At 32.3% G+C, this 21,337-nt stretch overlaps 1 protein-coding gene across 1 annotated transcript; it reads left to right on the top strand.

The window, feature by feature from the left end:
* Positions 1 to 828: 828 nt before the first annotated feature.
* Positions 829 to 17,592, top strand: LOC132730891 (probable lysosomal cobalamin transporter). The gene is made up of 15 exons (XM_060716975.1): positions 829 to 976; positions 8,856 to 9,032; positions 9,408 to 9,471; positions 9,895 to 9,989; positions 10,375 to 10,442; positions 10,871 to 10,962; positions 11,509 to 11,582; positions 11,938 to 12,063; positions 12,539 to 12,753; positions 13,247 to 13,349; positions 13,611 to 13,715; positions 14,131 to 14,274; positions 14,821 to 14,869; positions 15,334 to 15,437; positions 15,771 to 17,592. The coding sequence occupies exons 1-15, from the start codon at positions 914 to 916 to the stop codon at positions 15,882 to 15,884; spliced, it is 1,593 nt and encodes a 530-aa protein (XP_060572958.1). The 5' UTR covers positions 829 to 913; the 3' UTR covers positions 15,885 to 17,592.
* The last annotated feature ends 3,745 nt before the right edge of the window (positions 17,593 to 21,337 follow it).

The following is a 21,337-nucleotide window of genomic DNA, read 5'->3' as shown; positions in this document are numbered from 1 at the left end:
TGATAAAATGCTAAAATCTTGTCTTTTTACCCAACGGAATGAACTTTAACAGGTCTAATTCATCTTTTCACACCGAATCAAGTACGATAATCAAGGAAAAATGTAAAATTCGGCGAAAAAAACGATATTTGTCTATTTTGTGATCATGATTTCTGCAAGCGTCTACAGGTACTGCTCCAATCCAAACTCCTCGCAGCGGTTACTTCCCCTGATCTGTACAGTAACCACTGCCACCACAAGTAAATTCGGTCGAATATAGCCGGATATATTTTTTTCACTTTTAATTTTAAAATATAATACTTTATATCATTATAGTTTTCTTTCGTTAAAAAGTTATGCTTAATGTACGAGAAAGTAAAAAAATATACGTATAAAAATTATTTTGTAAACATAACGAAATATATTTTCACTGTGACACCGTATGCATAGTAAACAATGGTAGAATATAAACAGTTATTGAACGATTGCACAAAAAGATTTGACCGGCACTTGTTTTAAAGTGATAACAAATTGTGTTTCTTGAACTTATTTTGTCTGGTAATGATGTAATTATAAATCTGCCAGTTTGATATGGGATCCCTGGCGTTCTGAAACTGGCCGCCATGTTTTTGTCACATGATACAACTATCATCACGTGATTTCAGTGGTGGCAGTGGTTAAAGTAGCAAAGCGTGACGTAACCGCTGTGAGGAGTTTGGCTCCAATCCTGTATTGAGCTAAATCCCTTTGTTTTTATTCTTTTTGTTCCCGGCTTCACCGTAAGGTCATTTGAAGAAACGAGAACCAACATCCGAGCAGCCTTTTATATTACACAGATTTTTATTTCCGCAATTCCAAAGCGTTTGACGACTTTGATAAAAACAAATGGTCAGCTGACTATTTAACAAAAATAAAAATATCTTAGGAAAAAAATATGACTGCTTCTATACATTCAGTGTTAGCAGCAGGATGGATTCCTTTTGTTATTGTCATTGTGGTAAAACTATTTTTTGCTTTTAAATGATTTTGCGTATTTGGACTGAAACTGAAAAGAACAACTGAGAGTTGTGAAATTATAACCATTGCACACAAAAGCATCTATATGGCACAAAATCACAATTATTTTTCACAGTGATTTTTTATCCAATTTTCAAAACAACCTGTGGCTTTCTGAAGGGGAAAATATAGCGTGATAAATCAGAAAAGGGGGAAATCAAATTCCAACAACTGAGAGTGGAATTTACCCACACATTTTATAAAATTTTTAATTTCAATTCAATTTATAATGCATGGTACATAGCAGAGGCTATAGGGATTCTAGCTGATATAATAAGTCAGATGCTGTTAAGAAATGGTTCTGGTGAAGTGCACAGGGCATTACAGGTGAAAATATTAGCTTTTTTTAGGGGAAAATATACCTATTTTTAGCTAGGGGAAACAGCCTTTATACTGCTGTAAAATACTGGGAAAAAAATCACTGTTTCACCCCCACATGACAAGGGTTACACAAGGTTACAGTGGTAACATTTGTCAGATATCGGTCAGCATTTTTTGATAAAAAATGTAAATGTGAAGTCTTTCAATAAAGGAGTAGCTAACATCAAACTCACTGCTGCTAGTGGTGATATATAAATTCAGCCCACTGATGACATGTTAGCTTCTCTCTTTATGCAGTTTAAGATACGTCCATCTTGTTTCTGAATAATCTTTATAGCAAACAGTTCATTATATAATATGAAAAAGACAAAGCCTCAAAGCGAGCTAGATTTACATTTCCCTTACTGTGAAATAGTATAAAATAATCGTTCATTTTTATTTTACATTTTTCGTTTTAAAATTGTCATTCGGTATTTTATACACTGCTTTCGTTTATTCTGGTTCCCTGTCCTAATATGGTTCCCATATAAGTGCGCAGGACACCAGTCTACACTTCCGTTTTCAATCCGAATATCTCTGTTTTTATTGTTATCTTGTAATTCGAAAAGTTGCGATGTGTCAATCAGTACTTCGGACGAAAGTTTTCAAAACCATCACTATCTAGCAGGTACTTGTGTTACCATAAAGCTCGCTTTGCGAGCAGGCCCTTCGGGCCAGCTCTTCGAGCTCGCTATTAACATGGATGACACAAAATAGTTCTGACTTCAAATGTTGTAAAGTCTAATGTTTGTGCTTAATGAAATACATATCTTTTAGTAAGTTTAATTTTTTTCTATGTACATTATCATTTTCATTATGTGTACCAGTGAATATAAATTAATTAATTATTTCAATTTGAATATACTCAAAATTTAGCAGGAATAAAAATAATATGGCAACAGCACCATGTTTTAAGTCAAGTTTGAAATGAAGGGCAGGGAACTCTTAAATTAAGGAGGCTATGACTAAAAAAAACAACGAAGTTTTTTTGGTGCAACAAGTGCAACAAGGGAATTTTTTTTTCCAGCCAAACAGGCACAACAGATATGCTTTTTGAAAATAATTAAGATTTAAGTAATAAAACAGATTAACTGAGTGAAAAATGTTACTTTGTCTTAAAAATTAAAATGTATCACAAATAGTTGTAATAGGTTGTTTTGAAAGATAATCTATGACATTGAAAGCGATATGCCTTTGAGTATTTTCTCTAAACTTCAAGATATCATGAACATGATGCTTTTCGTCATATTTGTAGTCATTTATTAGTGTGTTAGTGTTTGAGTGTGTGGCAGCTGCTGATCAGCTTTTCACATATCCCATTATGGGGACAATAGCTTTTTACAGTTTTTTTTTACCTTTTTATACCCCCGCTCAACAAAGTTGTAAGGGGGGTATACTGGAATCAGCTTGTCCGTCCGGCTGTCCGGCCGTCCGTCGGTTTTTTCTTGTCCGCCCAATAACTTAAGATTCCTTTGACCCTTAGTCTTCATATTTGGCATGGAGGTTAGTCATGATTAGTAGATGACCCCTATTGATTTTGAGGTCACTACGTCAAAGGTCAAGGTCACAGGGGCCTTGACTTCAAAAAGCTTGTCCGCCCAATAACTTAAGATTCCTTTGACCTACAGTCGTCATATTTGGCATGGAGGTTAGTCATGATTAGTAGATGACCCCTATTGATTTTGAAGTCACCAGGTCAAAGGTCAAGGTCACAGGGGCCTTGACTTCAAAAAGCTTGTCCGCCCAATAACTTAAGATTCCTTTGACCCACAGTCTTCATATTTGGCATGGAGGTAAATCGTGATTAGTAGATGACCCCTACTGATTTTGAGGTCACCAGGTCAAAGGTCAAGGTCACAGGGGCCCTGACTTCAAAAAGCTTGTCCGCCCAATAACTTAAGATTCCTTTGACCCATAGTCTTCATATTTGGAATGATGGATAGTCATGATTAGTAGATGACCCCTATTGATTTTGAGGTCACCAGGTCAAAGGTCAAGGTCACAGGGGCCTTGACTTCAAAAAGCTTGTCCGCCAAATAACTTAAGATTCCTTTGACCCATAGTCTTCATATTTGGCATTGATTAGTAGATGACCCCTATTGACTTTGAGGTCACCAGGTCAAAGGTCAAGGTCACAGGGGCCTTGACTTCAAAAAGCTTGTCCGACCAATAACTTAAGATTCCTTTGACCCACAGTCTTCATATTTGGCATGGAGGCTAGTCATGATAATTAGATGACCCCTATTGACTTTGAGGTCACTGGATCAAAGGTCAAGGTCACAGGGGCCTTGACTTCAAAAAGCTTGTCCGCCCAATAACTTAAGATTCCTTTGACCCACAGTCTTCATATTTGGCATGGAGCTTAGTCATGATTAGTAGATGACCCCTATTGACTTTGAGGTCACCATGTCAAAGGTCAAGGTCACAGGGGCCTTGACTTCAAAAAGCTTGTCCGCCCTATAACTTAAGATTCCCTTGACCCACAGTCTTCATATTTGGCATGGAGGTTAGTCATGATTAGTAGATGACCCCTATTGATTTTGAGGTCACCAGGTCAAAGGTAAAGGTCACAGGGGCCTTGACTTCAAAAAGCTTGTCCGCCCAATAACTTAAGATTCCTATGACCCACAGTCTTCATATTTGGAATGGAGGTTAGTCATGATTAGTAGATGACCCCTTTTGATTTTGAGGTCACTGGATCAAAGGTCAAGGTCATAGGGACTTTGACTTCAAAAAGTTTGTCCACCCATTAACTTAAGATTCCTTTGACCCACAGTCTTCATATTTGGCATGGATGTTGATCATGACTATAAGTTGACCCCTATTGATTTTGAGGTCACTGGGTCAAAGGTCAAGGTCACAGGGACCTTGACAAAAAAAAGCTTTTCTTCTCAATTGCTAAAGAATGTCCTGTCCGCAATGTATTGATTTTGACATTTTCACATTTGAAGCATGTAGAATACATAACTTAGCAATGCACTGGCTTAGTAATGGCAGGGAGGTTGTCCTTGAGCTCTAAATGGCCACTGTTGATTCTGACAAAGTGGTATGCGGGGGTATTCACGCCATGATAGTGGCAGTTCTAGTTATTTCTACTTTTAATTTAATTCGGTATTAATTAATATATGTATGTATGTATTTATATATACATGTATGTTTTTTCTTTTTAAATAAGCTTTCCCCGCATGACTTTGTCTAGGCCAGCTCAGATCAGCAACTGTTACACAAACATTTCAAATTTTATTTTGATGCTTGCACATGTTTTAGTTACACCCATATTTTCATGATTGAGTATATATCAGATGCTGCTACTGATATATGCTCAAGCATCATGCTGGACTTTAGGTCAACTATATTGAAATAAGATTGAATCATTATTATTTTGAATTTATTTAAAAAATTTTAAATTTTTTAAAAAAAAATTCTAATTCTGATTTAAGGGTTGTGTACATAAAATGGAATTCTTGTATGATGTAATATTCTGTGATGTTTGATTGTAGTGTTATATTTGCTTTTAATCAATTAATATTATCTTATCCATATTTATATGTGCTTATAAATCTAATTTGTTTTACAGAGTCACTCATAAATGTACATTGATCTTCTTAATCCTTTTATATATTTTCTTTTATACAGATTGTTTGTTTGTATTGTTAAAGGATAGTCTGTTATGTCGGAAAATAGCTTATATAGCTAATGTTTATATGTTTTATGTAACCGACTATAAATAAAGATTATCTTATCTTAGTTTATCAAACCCATAAGCCATTATGGCCCTTCAGGCCTTTGATTTATATATTTGGATTGAAAATGTTTATAAATGGTTTTGGTATTTTTGTGTTTATTAAAATGGTATACTTTTTAGCTCGACTATTCGCAGAATAATCGAGCTAATGCAGTCACCCATTTGTTGGCGTCGGCGTCCCTGTGGTTAGGTTTTTGCATGTAAGCTGGTATCTCCATAACTACTGAAGGGAATGGATTGAAACTTCACACACTTGTTCTCTGTGATTATTTTACATGATAAGCACAAGTTCTTTAACTCTTATTTGCTTTCTTGCATAATTATGCCCCTTTTTGGACTTAGAAATTCTTGGTTAAGTTTTTGCGTGTAAGCTGGTATCTCCATAACTACTGAAGGGAATGGATTGAAACTTCACACATTTGTTCTCTGTGATTATCTAACATGATTGGCACAAGTCCCATAACTCTGATTTGCTTTCGGGCATATTATGTTATACCCCCTGGCGTTCGTCCGTTAGCAATTTGGTTTCCGGAGCATAACTTAAGTTCCATTTGGCCCACAGTATTCAAACTTCATAGGATGATTGTCCAGATTGGGCAGAAGACCCCTATTGATTTTGGGGTCACAAGGCCAAAGGTCAAGGTCATTATTACCCTAACACTGAAAATGGTTTTCGGAGCATAACTCAATTTCTATTTGGCCCACAGTATTCAGACTTCATTGGATGATGTCCATAGGTAGAACACCTCTATTGATTTTGGGGCCACAAGGTCAAAGGTTTAAGGTCACTATTTCCTTAAAACTGAAAATGGTTTTTTTCCGGAGCATAATTTAAGTTCCATTTTGGCCACAGTATTCAAACTTCATAGGATGATTGTCCATATATAGGGGAAGATCCCAATAGATTTTGGGGTCACAAGGTCAAAGGTCAAGGTCACTATTACCTTAAAACTGAAAAATGTTTCCGGAGCATAATTAAATTTCCATTTTGGCCACAGTATTCAAACTTCATAGGATGATTGTCCATATTGGGTAGAACACCCTAATTGATTTTGGGGTCACAAGGTCAAAGGTCAAGGTCACTATTACCTTAAAACTGAAAACAGTTTACACTCAATAACTTAAGTATTAATCAACCTACAGCTGTAAAATTTTATAGGATGAACAGCCATGTCCAATAAATCTGTGGTTAAGTTTTTACATGTAAGCTGGTATCTCCATAACTACTGAAGGGAATGGATTGAAACTTCACACACTTGTTCTCTGTGATTAATTTACATGATTGGCACAAGTCCCATTACTCTTGATTTGTTTTTAGCTCGACTATTCGCAGAATAATCGAGCTAATGCAGTCACCCATTTGTCGGCGTCGGCGTCCCCGTGGTTAAGTTTTTGCATGTAAGCTGGTATCTCCATAACTACTGAAGGGAATGGATTGAAACTTCACACACTTGTTCTCTGTGATTATCTAAGATGATTGGCACAAGTCCCATAACTCTGATTTGCTTTTTTACATAATTATGCCTCTTTTTCGACTTAGAAATTCTTGGTTAAGTTTTTGCGTGTAAGTTGGTATCTCCATAACTACTGAAGGGAATGGATTGAAACTTCACACAGTTGTTCTCTGTGATTATCTAAGATGATTGGCACAAGTCCTTATAACTCTGATTGGCTTTTTTACATAATTATGCCCCTTTTTCGACTTAGAAATTCTTGGTTAAGTTTTTGCGTGATTTGCTTTTTATGCCCCCACAGAGTGGGAGCATATAGCGTTGCACTTGTCTGTTTGTCCATCTGTCACGCCGTACGTCCGTCCGTCTGTCCGTACGTCCCAAAATCTTGTGAACGCAACTCCTCTTAAACCGGATAGCAGATTTTGCTTAAACTTTCAGGGATGAACAACCTTAATGTGTAAATGGTAGTAAAGGAAGGAATTTTTGCTGCAACCAAATTTAACAGAATTATGGCCCTTTGTTGATTTTTTCACTATATACCATATAGAAATTTTGTGAACGCAACTCCTCTTAAACCGGATGGCAGATTTTGCCTAAACTTCCAGGGATGAACAACCTTAATGTGTAGATGGTAGTAAAGGAAGGAATTTTTGCTGCGACAAAATATAACAGAATTATGGCCCTTTGTTGATTTTTTCACTATATACTATGTAGAAATTTTGTGAATGCAACTCCTCTTAAACCAGATGGCAGATTTTGCCTAAACTTCCAGGGATGAACAACCTTAATGTGTAGATGGTAGTAAAGGAAGGAATTTTTGCTGCGACCAAATTTAACAGAATTATGGCCCTTTGTTGATTTTTTCACTATATACCATATAGAAATTTTGTGAACACAAATCCTCTTAAACCAGATGGCAGATTTTGCCTAAACTTCCAGGGATGAACAACCTTAATATGTAGATGGTAGTAAAGGAAGGAATTTTCGCTGCGACCAAATTTAACAGAATTATGGCCCTTTGTTGATTTTTTCACTATATACTATGTAGAAATTTTGTGAACGCAACTCCTCTTAAACCAGATGGCAGATTTTGCTTAAACTTCCAGGGATGAACAACCTTAATGTGTAGATGGTAGTAAAGGAAGGAATTTTTGCTGCGACCAAATTTAACAGAATTATGACCCTTTGTTGATTTTTTCACTATATACCATATATATGTTGTCAGTGGGGGCATCCGTGTCCTTTGGACACAGTTCTAGTTTACATAATTATGACAGTTCTTGTTATAGTAAACATTTGATTTAGAGATACTGAATAAGAAAATTATAGGCTTGAACAGAACTAACAATTACTAATCTCATTTGTATATATTTTATTTAACTTCAGAATTATAAGTAATAAATTAGATTAATGTTATGAGTAAATGCGCTGATTTGATTTACACATATTTAACCATTATTTTAAGCAGGTAATTATATCTTTGGCGATAACTTTGTTTTTATGAATAGCTTGTCTTAATACTTGAGCAAAGCAATCACTGTCTTTAAGGAGATCAAACACAATTTGACCTTGACTCAATATGACCTTGACCTTGAAGGTAAAATTATTGTAATTCCTCAGTTTGTTGCTATAACTGGCTATAACTTTTTACTTAATGAATGGATTGTCTTCATACTTTGGCACAACAATCCTTGGGACAAAACATTAAAGAAAATTGAATTGAACTGGACCTTGATCTAAATTTGATCTTGACACTACTAAAAGGTTAAATTAGTGAAATTGTCTACAATTGGCCTTATATATCTTTGTTATTTATTTCTGGATTCTTGGACAAACAATCACTTGTAACAAATGTCATGTTCAATAATTCAAATATGCCCTTGACATATAAATGACCTTGACCTGCAAAGTCAAATATTGAATGTAGCTTAGATTGTCATAACTTTGTTTTGTCTATGGATTTAATTTATTCTTGGACAAAAGAAACCTTATGACATTAAACCCTTATTGTTAAACAATTTATAAATGTGACCTTGACCTTGATCTAACCTTGACCCTCAATGTCAGATATTGAATTTAGCATAGATTGTCATAATTTTGTTATTTATTTAAAGATTTAATTTATTTTTGGACAAAAAAACCCACATACATCACTAAACCAACATTTTGAAATATTTTGATAGGACATTAACCTTTATCGTCAAGGTTAAACAATTGAAATTTGCTGAAATTACATGACTGTTATTTATCATTCATTTCAGCTTGTTCTGTTGTTTTCAAGTATTTACATCAAATATTACACAAGTAAGCATGACAGTGAATGGTCAACAACAATATGTGCTATACTTGCATTAAGTGTTACCTTGATGACAACTGCATTGATCCCAGTTGATGTTTTTCTTGTGTCGTTTATGAAGAATTCGGATGGCACATTTAGTGTAAGTCTTTGGTTATATTTTTGTCTTCATGAAATGGAATAAGAATTTATATTTTCTTATTTCAATGAACTTTACTCTTGTTATTCATTTGCTATTCTTTAATTTCAGAATACATGGAATTTGCTCATAATGAAAATCAAATTTGATTGATTTAGATCTGTAAATGAAATTTTAAGGTTAACTTATTAAGAATAAACAAGAAATTATTTTTAGCTAGAAGCTACATGTAATAGGAATTGAACATAACTTAAGCTTATAAAAGTTATTTTGAATTTTAAATGATTTTAAATGTTTCACGACAGTTTTCATTCTTTGAAAGACCATTCTTTCTTTTATATATAAATATCAAACTAATCTTATATAATTGTATTTCAGGAATGGGCTGTCAGTAATGAGACGAGACATTCAGTGGAGCAGTCAGTTCTGATTGGCTATTACAGTAAGTAAAGCAGTATTTGTTAAGTTGTTGATGAATTTATTAAAACTTCTTAACCTTATTTTAAATGTACTGATCTGTTTTCTCTACAAAATTTGAAAAAGTTGCTGAAATAAATGCATATGGAATATGTTATGTTATTGATACACATTGTTATATCATTTGTTTGGATCAAGATCAAAGTTTATTCATATGTAAATTTTTACCTCATTCATTGCACCTATAAGGTGCTTACCCTTTAAAACCTTGATTTATCATCTCTTTTCCCAGGGTGTATGGGCAAAGTCATTATTAATATGAGAGTTATTTTAAAATTGAACTGGGCCATTAAGATACTTTTCATATCTTTTAATTTACATAGAATCTACCCGAGTTTACTAGAATCGTGCATATGAACATGTGGTTATGGCATATGTTATATTTCAGCAATGTATGGTCTTATAACATTCTGCATGTTTCTCCTGCTGCCATTCATGTACTTCTTCTATGAGGAAAGGGAGGATGATGCCACATGTAAATCTGTAAGTTTATACTATTTGTTTTACTATCCCCCTAACAATATTGTTGGATACACTTGTCAGATTTGGATTTGAAATTGCATCACTGTCTGTTTTGAATTTAAGTGTTACTGAAATCAAAATCTTGGCCAGTTTATAGATTTGTCAGACATATAATAACATGTATATTTTCCCTTTTAAAAAAGAAAGAAATTCCCCCTTTAAAAACTATTTTAATTTTATCTGCCTGAAGAATAAATGTAGCAGACCATTAATTATTCCTTACAGAAATACTCTTTTTGCAAAATTTAATACACATATAATTATGTGTTATACTGAACAAATGAATATTGTTGTAGAGACACATTGTTTTAACAATTTTGTTAATATTTATTTTATTATTTTACAGAGATGTTGTGGTGCTTTGAAGTACTCAATTGTATTTCTTATAGTGATATTTGTTCTTCTCCTCATTGGGTAAGAAATAGAGTTATATTTTGTGTGTTTACACAGACAAGCCCAAGAAGTCTGTTATAAATTGAATGCAAGTAACTATGAGCTGATAATTGAATGCAAACTGCTTAAATTTTAATATTGAATGCAATTTCAATTCAATTCAATAGTTTTATTGGCATAAGCATGTACAATGTTCATCGCCAATATACAACTGTATTGCTTAAAGTTCAAAATATGAATGCAAATTGTTAAAAGGCCATATTTGAATGCAAATTTATAAAAGTTCAAATTTGAATGCAATTGCTTAAAGTTTTTAATCATAATTAAATGCAAATTGCTATAAGATTGTATTTAATTGAAAGCTTTTAATTGACTGCAAATTGCTTAAATTTTATGATTGAATGCAAATGGCTAAAGTTCATAATAGAAGGCAAATTGCTTTATTTCAGAGCTCTTGTTCATACAAAGAAGGTACCAACAAAGAACCAGAATGCTACAGAATGGCAGAAGGTTGAAGCTTTGTTTGATATGGAGAGTAACTGTAAGCTATGTTTATATATAAGATCTTACATTAGTTATAATATTGTACACAATTATAGTTTAAGCTTTATTAGGTTGAATTGTGAAAAAAAGTTTGTAGTCAGCTTCATTGTTTCATTGAAAGAGATGAAAGATGTAAAAAAGTCATATCAAATGTAGTTATGTATTCCTTTTTTAATACCATGTTATTGTAACATTTGCATTAAAACAAGTTTTTAGGTTTTGGCTTGACTATCTGAAGAAAAAGGTGAGCTATTGTACTCACGCCAGCTTGGTGTTTGTATTGCCATCATACTTTGGCTAAGTTTTTGTGTGCAAGTTGGTATATCAAAAAAAAAATCCTGAGAATAAGTTGAAACTTCCCACATGGTTTTTTGGGATTATGTTACATAACTCTGAGTTAACATTTTACCGAGTTATGCCTCTTTACTTACTATCGGACACTGAGAAAAGTCAAGCATGTTGTCTTATGGACAGCTCATCTTTGTTTAACATATGAATGTTTAATGTTTAAGTAGTTATTTATAATGTATGTTATATATACCAGGGATAGAGAACAGTTTGTCATTGGTTATCAGTATACTCAGTCTCATTGGAATGTTGGCTCTCTTCACATATACTGTAAGTTAATGTATGTCTTTTGTTATTTTACCTATATCAGAATAATGGTTTAATAGCATAATATCTTTTGTTATTTTACCAATACCAGAGTAATGGTTTGAATTTAAAGGAAATTAGTTCTTTCTTCACATTTTCATTTTACACATTAAGCAAATCTCTACTTAAGCTTTTAGTGAAAAGATATATTTCTTAGTATGCATATCAATATAATCATCAAAGTGTCTTTTATTTTTAGATATGTATAATTCATATGTAATTGATAAACATCTTATAGAAATCTGTGATTTATACAAACAGTTTGCTTTATTTAAATAGTAAGGTGGTCATCCTCTCATGCAAGAAATTTGTATTCTAGGCTTATGGGATGGCCATTTTACCGATAGATCTGATACGAGGAAATAGAAATGTGAGGCGAGAGAGGTTGGAAGTACAGAGTAGAAGATCTGACAATAGAGATAGGATTCAAGCCATTAAAAACAAGGTAGCCAGCTTTTACTTTTTAGTATCATGCTATGTTTTCTTTTTATTTATTGAAGTGAAACAGTTCTTGAAACTTATTTTAATTACTTTGAGCCTCAAACCTGGAACCAACAAGTAATGTTGCCCTATGGGATGCATGGTATGAAGTGCACAGTCTTTGGTTTGAGAGGCATTTTTACCACTATGCTAGCATTCCCTGTTCAACAATAAGTTTGTAAGTGACAGTAAACCCTTACAGTATCATGATAAAGTCTTTTATACATGTAATGTAACAAGGAAACGCTCATTACTTTTCTGCAAAATCTTGATATAATAGATATTTCCTATTTCAAGAACATCATCCCCAAGGTAATGCCTAAGAAATGGTCTCCAATATTTAATAATGTATGGGAATCGATTATTGAATAAATGATTTACAAAAGATATATTATTTTGGATGGTCATTTATGAAAAAAAGATACATGTATATTTTCTAGTACTCTGGAGGTCGAAGCATGTCAAGTCGGGATGCTGCCAGGGTGTCAGATCTTGAAGAGTCGGGGGCATTAATGGAGAGACAAGAGCGCCACCTAGAAGCAAGAGACACCTGTTGTCAGAAATGTTGGCTTGTTTTACGACCATTTGCTGTTGTGTTTGGTATCTTGTTGATATTGGTGGCCATCTTGGTCTTCCTTTCTCTACTTCTTACCAAGTAAGTTCCAATAGATTAAAGTTTTCCTATTTCTGACTTATTTTTTGCTCAATATAAAATTGAGAAGATGAATGTAAGTAAAATTGTAAGATACATATACAGATAGATTGCTGGGTTCTAGAAAAAAACCCATTTTTCTTGCTTCTTTTTCTTATTAATATTACTGTAGTAGAGGTTATCAGCTTACTTAAGTTACAAGCTTACCTTTAGAAAGTAAGCAAGACTAGCACCATAGAAGAGGTATATATGTAGGTAAAGCTTGCGATAGCTGAACGCTAGGGCAGTTAGTTTACAGATTAAGGTGTTTGCTTCCATGAAATTGGTTCTCACCTAATTTTAAACAATAGGAAGTACAGAATGACTTCAAATCAAAAGCATAGTCCAATTTTAGATTATTAAAAGCTTGCAGTGTTTTATAACTGTATATTTGTTTTTCTTAGTCAGTCTTTGATGTTTTTAAAAAATGTACATTCATGACATTTTTTTTTTTCAGTATTGACAAGACAATGAACAGTCTAGGCCCTAAATTAGGGTATGCCTTGCCTAAATCAACATTACCTAACCCTGTTGATATAGTGCTTGTCTTCTGTCAGAAGGTGTGTGCAAATACTCATTGTATAATATAGATAGTAATTACCGTATTCATAAATATACATGATATAGAATAGCTGTAAGAAAACTTAAATGATATACTCATGTATGTAAAATGCAACCAATGCCTTACTTAAAAGGTTAAAAGGTGTTTTGATTATTCATTTTGATTAGTAAAAGTACTTACTAGTACATTTATATACCGGTATAGTATATTTGAATTTATGCCACATGTTGTTTTATTGTATATTTTATGTATGTTTCAGGCATTCCCATTGGACTACATATTGTTTGCAGCTCTTGTTTTGTACCTGGTGATAAGTTCTATGGCTGGTATTCGGAACATTGGAATATGGTTCTTCTGTCTGAGGGTATTCTTATCATTATACCTTTTTAAACTTTTGTTTGACATACTTGTAACTATTTTTCAGAGGATTTCAAAGCTTTACTTTTTGATATAACTAGTTGATTTAATGCTAGGTTAAATATTTTAAAGCCCTAATTGGCTGTATCTGGTATTCATTTGATATTGATGAATTAGTCTTCAGTTTCTTCATTATAATATAACAATTTTTAGAATTTTCTGCAGTTTTCCTTGTTATAACTTTACATTATTAGAATGGTCCAAAGTTTCTTATTTATGACTGTCACTTTTTAGACTGGTCCCTTGGTTTTGCTTTATGATTATTAATATATGCAGTTATTCTATATACATACTAAGAAGTAAAATTATATTTATTGCGCTTCAAATTTCACATTAAATTTAGTTTTTGTTTTTGCTTGTAGATGTACAAGATACGACCCCGGCGTACCCGACCTCAGGGTATTTTAATGATGTGTATGATACTGATGTTTATACAGCTTGGAATTAACATCATTCTGTATGAACTTACACCCCAATACTCCTCTTATGGCAGTCAACATTTTCAGGTAATTATCTTCATCATTGTATAGTGACAGATATTGTTTTGTTGCTTTCGATTTTACTATGAATAATCAGTTGTTTGGTAATATTAAAACATTCTTTTTTGTACCAGTAAAATTACATGATATAAAAGTTTATGCAAAAGTGCCGTGTCATAGAAATATGATGTTTCTTAATGTAAGATCTTACAAAACTGAGAAATGAAGGCATCTTAGTAAGTTTCTTTTGTCATGTACGTTAACCTTACATAATGTCAGATTGTTGAGAATGGTTTACTCTGCCCATTTGTATGAGATAATCTCTGTATGATATTTACCTCATCTATCCAGCTAGGTTTAGGAAAGACAGTGGTTCTACTCAGGTGCCAGCTTGTGTCTGAAATAATGCACAGAGGGGCTCCTGAGATCTTTTTCCACCAAAGTTGAAGACTTGAAGTCACTTTAAGACAAAATTTTAACAGTGTCAGTGATATGTATAACCTCCAGCTATCTACTAATTTATCAATCATTGATCAATACTCGAAAAAAAATTTTTTTTTTTTAAATATTTAGGAATCTAACAGTACAAAGACAGAGAAATGCAGTACAAACCAAGGAGAGGGTATGTACTGAATTCATGCATAGATTTTGTTTGAAATTAGTGTTAATCAATACATTAAATTTTGGATTTTCAAATGTAATAAAGTATTAATTCATTTATGAATTTTGCCATCATATGTTTCACTAATTTTGAAATTGAGACGTACATTTGTACATCTTTTATTTAAAATAATGCCGGTAATAAGAGTTACAACATTTCTCATTATGATGTTTGGATACTTATAACTTGTATAAATCAAGTGGAATTTCATATGTCCTTTCTGTTTAGATCATTTTGTTTTACTTTATCTCTTTTATTCACCGTTATCATTTAAAATACTTTAGTTCTTTATTATTACGAAATCTGTGTCAATAAGTATCAAGTTTTAGTTTGCTATTTATATTTTGTTATGTATGTCTTAACAATACATGTACATGTATTGTTATTATATGATGATATGCCTAAAATTTATTCTATCCTTGCAGAAGAGTGTATAATCACCAGGATGTCACTATTACTAACAAGATTTTTCTACAAGATGTGGTTCTTTGGAGCAGCTTATTACTGGTGTACCTGGGCCTTTCTCTTGGTCAGTTAATTGTATATTGTAATTTAAATCTTTAAATTGTAAGTATTTCAAGATAAACAGGATTACATCCTTTCAACTGGAAAACATGCGCTCGCACATGTTTGTGTATGGACCTAACATATATAGTATATCGTGGGAAAGAGTTCATTCCTTGCTTGATTTAGTTGATAAAAAATTTTCTCCATTGTTGAATCAAGTAAACTATGTAGAAATTATGGTGGTTGGTTAATGTTGAATAGGGTGGTAGGTACTGTAAAGATAAAGATTTAGGAATGGGGACATATATCTTACGAGTACTTCTCGTTAAATTGACATTTGTTATTTATTTTTCAGTTTATCTTGATTGGTTTCCTGGTTGCTATCTGTAAGAAGTCAAAGTCATCTATAGATGGTGAGGTGGAGAGTGATGACATTGATGATAGTGATGAAGAGCTGATTCAAGGTTAATTCTGGAGTTTACCGGCTGATTCAAGGTTAATTCTGGAGTATATTGGCTGATTCAAGGTTAATTCTGGAGTATATTGGCTGATTCAAGATTAAGACAAAAGTATATTGGCTGTGACTTGAACAAATGGGACTGATTCAATGTTAAATAATTTAGATTTGTGAACTGATTTAAGGCATATGAAGTTTTTCAAGGTTAGATTACTCAAACTAATATATAAAATATATAAAAAAAAACCCACATGACATCCAACGTTAAATTACTAAAACATACAAACTGATTATTTTTCATATATAAGGCTAAAGCAAATTAGCTGTTATATGTCTAAAGTAAGCAAGTAACTGTAAGATACTAAATATTCAAACATGCTTTTTCAGTGCATAAGATGAATAAAACTGATTTATTTTTCTCTTAGGGAACATAATTTACTGTTAAACTTTTCGCTTTTTTGTACATTTTGTGATAATTGCTGTTGACTGTTGTTTATAACTCTAAAATGTGTTTTATAGTGCTAATTATGTAGGATGTTCATTAGATGTTTACATGTGTTGTGTATACACATATGAAATATGTTTGTGTAAATATTGTATATGGCATAGCCCTTACTTGTGTATAATTGCCTTTTATGACATGTTGTTTCATTATATTTTATTCATTATAAGTGCTGGCGATATATATTATACTTTTTCTATTGGTTTGAATATTTATTGTGTTATTTTTTGTTTATTTGTACATGTATTTATGATTTGTTTTCCTGTATGATACTGAATGTCTGTATGACAATTTTTGTTGCAATTTACAAGACAATACATATTGATTAATAATACAGGGTGTTAAAGTGAAAAATATTTTGGACATATCCAAGATTCCAGCTTATGTTTTAAAATAACAAATTTTACTAATTACTTAATATAATATAACAATATTTTGTTTCCATCAAAAATGGGGGTTTATCTTCAACAGAACATCCACAATATTAACTTTAATTGAGCTGTGCCATGTTTTTTAAAACTCAATACTTTAATTTAGCTTGTGCATTAGGAATAGGGCTCCAAAGGGGAATTCAATCATAAATTTTTTTTCAGCAGTTGAATATTAATTAATGTTAAACCATTGGTGTAAGATTGTTTTCAGACCTCAAAAGTGAAAACGAGATAAAATATATGTTTTAACATTTCATCAATAACAATAATATTTGATGTTTACATAGATTTGGTGGGAAAAGTACTATTTACTATTGTCAATAAGGGAATTGAAAAATATTTCAGAAAGTGGAATAAAAAGGTGTTCATTTAATGCCGCCCTTCCTTGTTGATCTTGTTTTGCATTTTTTAACAGGTTTCATTTCCTTTTTGGTCACAGAAACTAGATTTCAGTAGTTTTCAAAACCATGATTTACTAATACTACTTGTTAGCAGATACTTCTGTATCAGTATAAATATGTATTAATAAATAGAGTATGACTCGGGTAATCAATCTTATTTTCAAATCTCTCTAATGCTTAATTCCTAGCATATAACTATAATACGTTAGATTAAGATGTCAGTATAGAACTAATGTTGTATGTAAATATACAAGTAGTTTGCAAAAGAACCATTTTACAAGACTTGTTTTGGTTGTTGGAAAAGGTAGTGTAATTTTACTAATGCTTTGTGATATATGTAATATCATATTTCTTTCTTTTTTACATTAAATTTTTAAAATTAATAACCAGTGTTTATTGTATATCATTAATTGTATTTTATTGTTTTAAATTAGCTTTAGACAGTACTCAAGTTGGCTGAATTAAAACAGACTACAAACGTTAATGTATATCAAGACCATTACCATCAGGGATATATGGAACTAATCTTTCATTGAAATTACCGCTTACTATAGCTATAACCCGCACTCAACAAAGTTGTAAAGAGGATATACTTGAATCAGCATGTCCATGGTGTTTTTGTCCAGAGCACCAGAGCATAACTTCCGTTAGTCTGTCTATGACTTTAAAGCTTTATTACCATCATCACTATAGATCTAGATACATTGTTTATCATCCAATGAGATGAAATCGAAAATAAGGAAGACAAAAATGGGTTTTATTTCAATAATCTGTATTTTCTATTCAAACCAATGTCTATAAACAAATGAAACAATTTGATAATAAAAATTGGTATATTTACAAACAAAAAAATGATGATATACAAACATTGCTTGACCTGCAAAAACAAAAACAACATGAATATTGGAATCATAAATAAAAAATACTTCATCTTGGCTTGGTGTTAATATCTTAAGCACTAAATGAAACAAACATAATGGTAAAAATAGGTATAGAAAATGTTCATTTTAGTGTCTAAATTAAACCTATATATAAATAAGCATAACAAAACTTTTTTATTGCAAAAACAGATGATAAATTTAAACTGACATGGCTTTCATGTCAGACAGATTTTTTTCTAGATGGTTAGAATCTGTCTTAAACTTAGAAAGACTGACAAATACACAAAGAAAAAAACGGTAAACAAGGGGGCCATGATGGCCCTGGAATCGCTCACCTGAATATAAAAAACTCAATGACAAGGAACAAGTTAGATTGTATACTATAAACAAAAGCAGATATAAAATCTAAATATTAAACTGTTATCACAAAGTTCATAAGTATCTGAAATAGTGCATGTGTAAAAAAACATTACAGGTTGCTATTGCTAAGGGAAATCATTACAATTCCAAAAGATGTGTACATATTATGACCCCCTGGGACAGGGGACACTCACTAGAAGATGTTTCATGCTAAATATGTCTAAACTCTTTGGGTGTTTTAAAAGAATACTTTTTGAAGTTTTTACTATATACATATAAAGACAATCAACAACCAATATATGATTCTTGACCGCCTAAAGTTCGGTTGCAAATCCGGCAAATTAACAGAAAGACTTATAAACGACGGAGCCACTTTTACTATGGATAATGCAATACAAATAGCTCAAAGCATGGAATATGCTAAACATCAAATGATGATCATGGGGCACAACGATACGGAAGATGTCCACCACATTCAGAACAAACTGAGACAAGAAGACAGACGTAAGAAAGAAAAACAAATCAAGTGTTTTAGATCCGGAGCAATTCATACCAAATATCAAAACTGCCCAGCAAAAGAGAAAAAAACATTACATTTGCAGGAAACTCAATCAAAATGTAACAATTGCGGGAACTCAATCATTTTAAATCTGTGTGTAGATCAAACAGTGTACATGTAATACAAAAACAAAATGTTAAGCAAAATGACATTCACAGTGAAAATGATAGTGAAGATATGGATTAATTCCTTCACACGGTAAATAAGTTTCATTCTTCTCTACCAAACTGCGCTTTTGTTTTATTAAATCTAGGCCCCAATGCACTGCCTATCAATTTCAAAGTGGATACTGGATCACAAGCCAACATACTGCCATTATCTCAATATTCACTTTTGCAGCTTAAAACACCCTTGTTACCCCCAGATACTCACCTGTTATCCTATACTGGAGCCAATTACCAGGTGATAGGGAGTGTTATGTTTAACATGCAGTTATAAAGGGAAATATGTGAAAAGTACCTTCTATGTAGTAGACAGAAAATCCCATGATCTGCTAAGTTTACAGACATCAATTGACCTTGAGCTTACTAAGTTAACATTTTCTGTTGATAAAATTTAATAGGGTATCAAATTATCAAAACAAACGATACTTTTCCGAATATAATGACCTGTTTATAGGCATTGACCTGTTTTCAGGGACACGTTCCTTGCATTTAAAAGAAACTGCAGTGCCTGTAGTATGTCCACTGAGACGAGTTCCTGAGCACTACTAAAGAATTACAATCTATTCTGGGAAAAGGCATTATTACAAAAGATACAGAACCAACTGAATGGGTAAATTCTCTAGTACATGTAGAAAAACCCGTGACAGGAAAAATAGTAAAGTATGCTTAGATCTAAAAGCACTCGATGACAGTATTCAAATACGTATTACCCAATGAGTACAATTGAGGAAGAAGGACAAAAAATATTTTAGTGTGCTTGATGCCACTAAAGGTTACTGGTCCATTAAACTGACACACGAATCATCATATCTGACTGCCTTCAATAGCCCATTTGGATGATACCGTACTTGTGATTACCTATTGGAATTCGCAGTTCACAAGACATATTTTCAAGAAAAATTAAAGAATTTTTTCCACTACGAACTTTTAATCAGTCACGATTATAACAGTCAATCCTTGGAAGTTTATAGTCAATTCAACTGAACTCGACAATGTAAAAATGACCGTAATATCACTTTTAATGTTTAATATAGATTCTTATATGACATTGTATGCACATATATATCTCTTTGTAATTTTGTTCAACTTTTACCATAATTATCTCTGAAAATGCTTATTAGTGCTAACTGGTGGTAAATTTGTCATATAAAGTTCTCTTTTTATTTGCAATTGTTGTTTTAGTTTGTTTCATAGCAATAACAAAATAAGAAAACTTCCTTTCATGCATAAAAGCATCATTTTTTGTGTCAAACAAATGTAGTATTATCATACATGACAAACTTGAACTGACCCTATGTTTAGTTCTTGTTTGTGCATGGTCAGTGTTTCTAGTGAATATCTAAGATCACATGTTAAGACTTTAGGCAGATTAAATTTATATCTTGTGCTGAACACTAATCGTGTTGTTATTTTACTTCATTGTATCAACGCACTTGATTTAATATCTATTAATTATTGTTCATTAATAAACTAACAATACAACATGGTGTCAGAATAAAAACGTTTTATAAATAACTTGGACTTACAAAAAGAAAATTGGAATATTTTATCTAAAAAAAATTATGTTACACAATTCAAATAAAGTTTGAAAAATGGAATTATCTGGATTATCAGTGCCCCAAATGGACTGGGAATTTACAAATTATAATATATAATAATTATTATATATTACAAGCATATTATAAATTTGAACATCATGCAAAGCTTTGATCTTTACAGGACCGTTAAAAAAGAAATCGTTTCCTACTTTCTGTTATGGATAGGCAATAAAGGGCGGGATATCCACTGCACATGGAAAGATATCTCCAACGAAGAGGCAAAAAAGATTGACACATACTACAAAAAATTCAGAAAATATGTACAATCACAGCTTAAACCCAAAATTTGTCAGATATAAGTTCTACAATCAGACTCAGAAAGAAGAAACCATTGATTCTTTTTTTTGACAAGATTAAAAATCTGTGCACGAGACTGAAGTTTTGAAAAAACAGATTAATTGATAAGGGATCGCAAAGTATTCAGAACAAATTCTTCCAAAGTTCAAGAAAAGCTTATAAATGAGGGTGCAGAATTGACCTTAGACAATGCAGTGCAAATTTCTCAAAATATGGAGTATTCAAAAAAGCAATTGAGTTCCATGGCATGTTTGGCGGACAAGGATGTTCAC

This window comes from Ruditapes philippinarum, unplaced genomic scaffold, assembly GCF_026571515.1.
Source record: "Ruditapes philippinarum isolate M1 unplaced genomic scaffold, ASM2657151v2 ctg752_1_1_1_1, whole genome shotgun sequence".
Lineage (NCBI taxonomy): Eukaryota > Metazoa > Mollusca > Bivalvia > Venerida > Veneridae > Ruditapes > Ruditapes philippinarum.
Note: the sequence above shows the minus strand (reverse complement) of the source record. Positions and strands in the feature narration are given on the sequence as shown.

Coding starts and splice junctions, on each gene's coding strand:
- LOC132730891 (XM_060716975.1), top strand. CDS start 914: ATGACTGCTTCTATACATTCAGTGTTAGCAGCAGGATGGATTCCTTTT. Junction 10,443..10,870: donor TTTGTTCTTCTCCTCATTGG/GTAAGAAATAGA, acceptor GCTTTATTTCAG/AGCTCTTGTTCATACAAAGA. Junction 13,350..13,610: donor TGCTTGTCTTCTGTCAGAAG/GTGTGTGCAAAT, acceptor TGTATGTTTCAG/GCATTCCCATTGGACTACAT.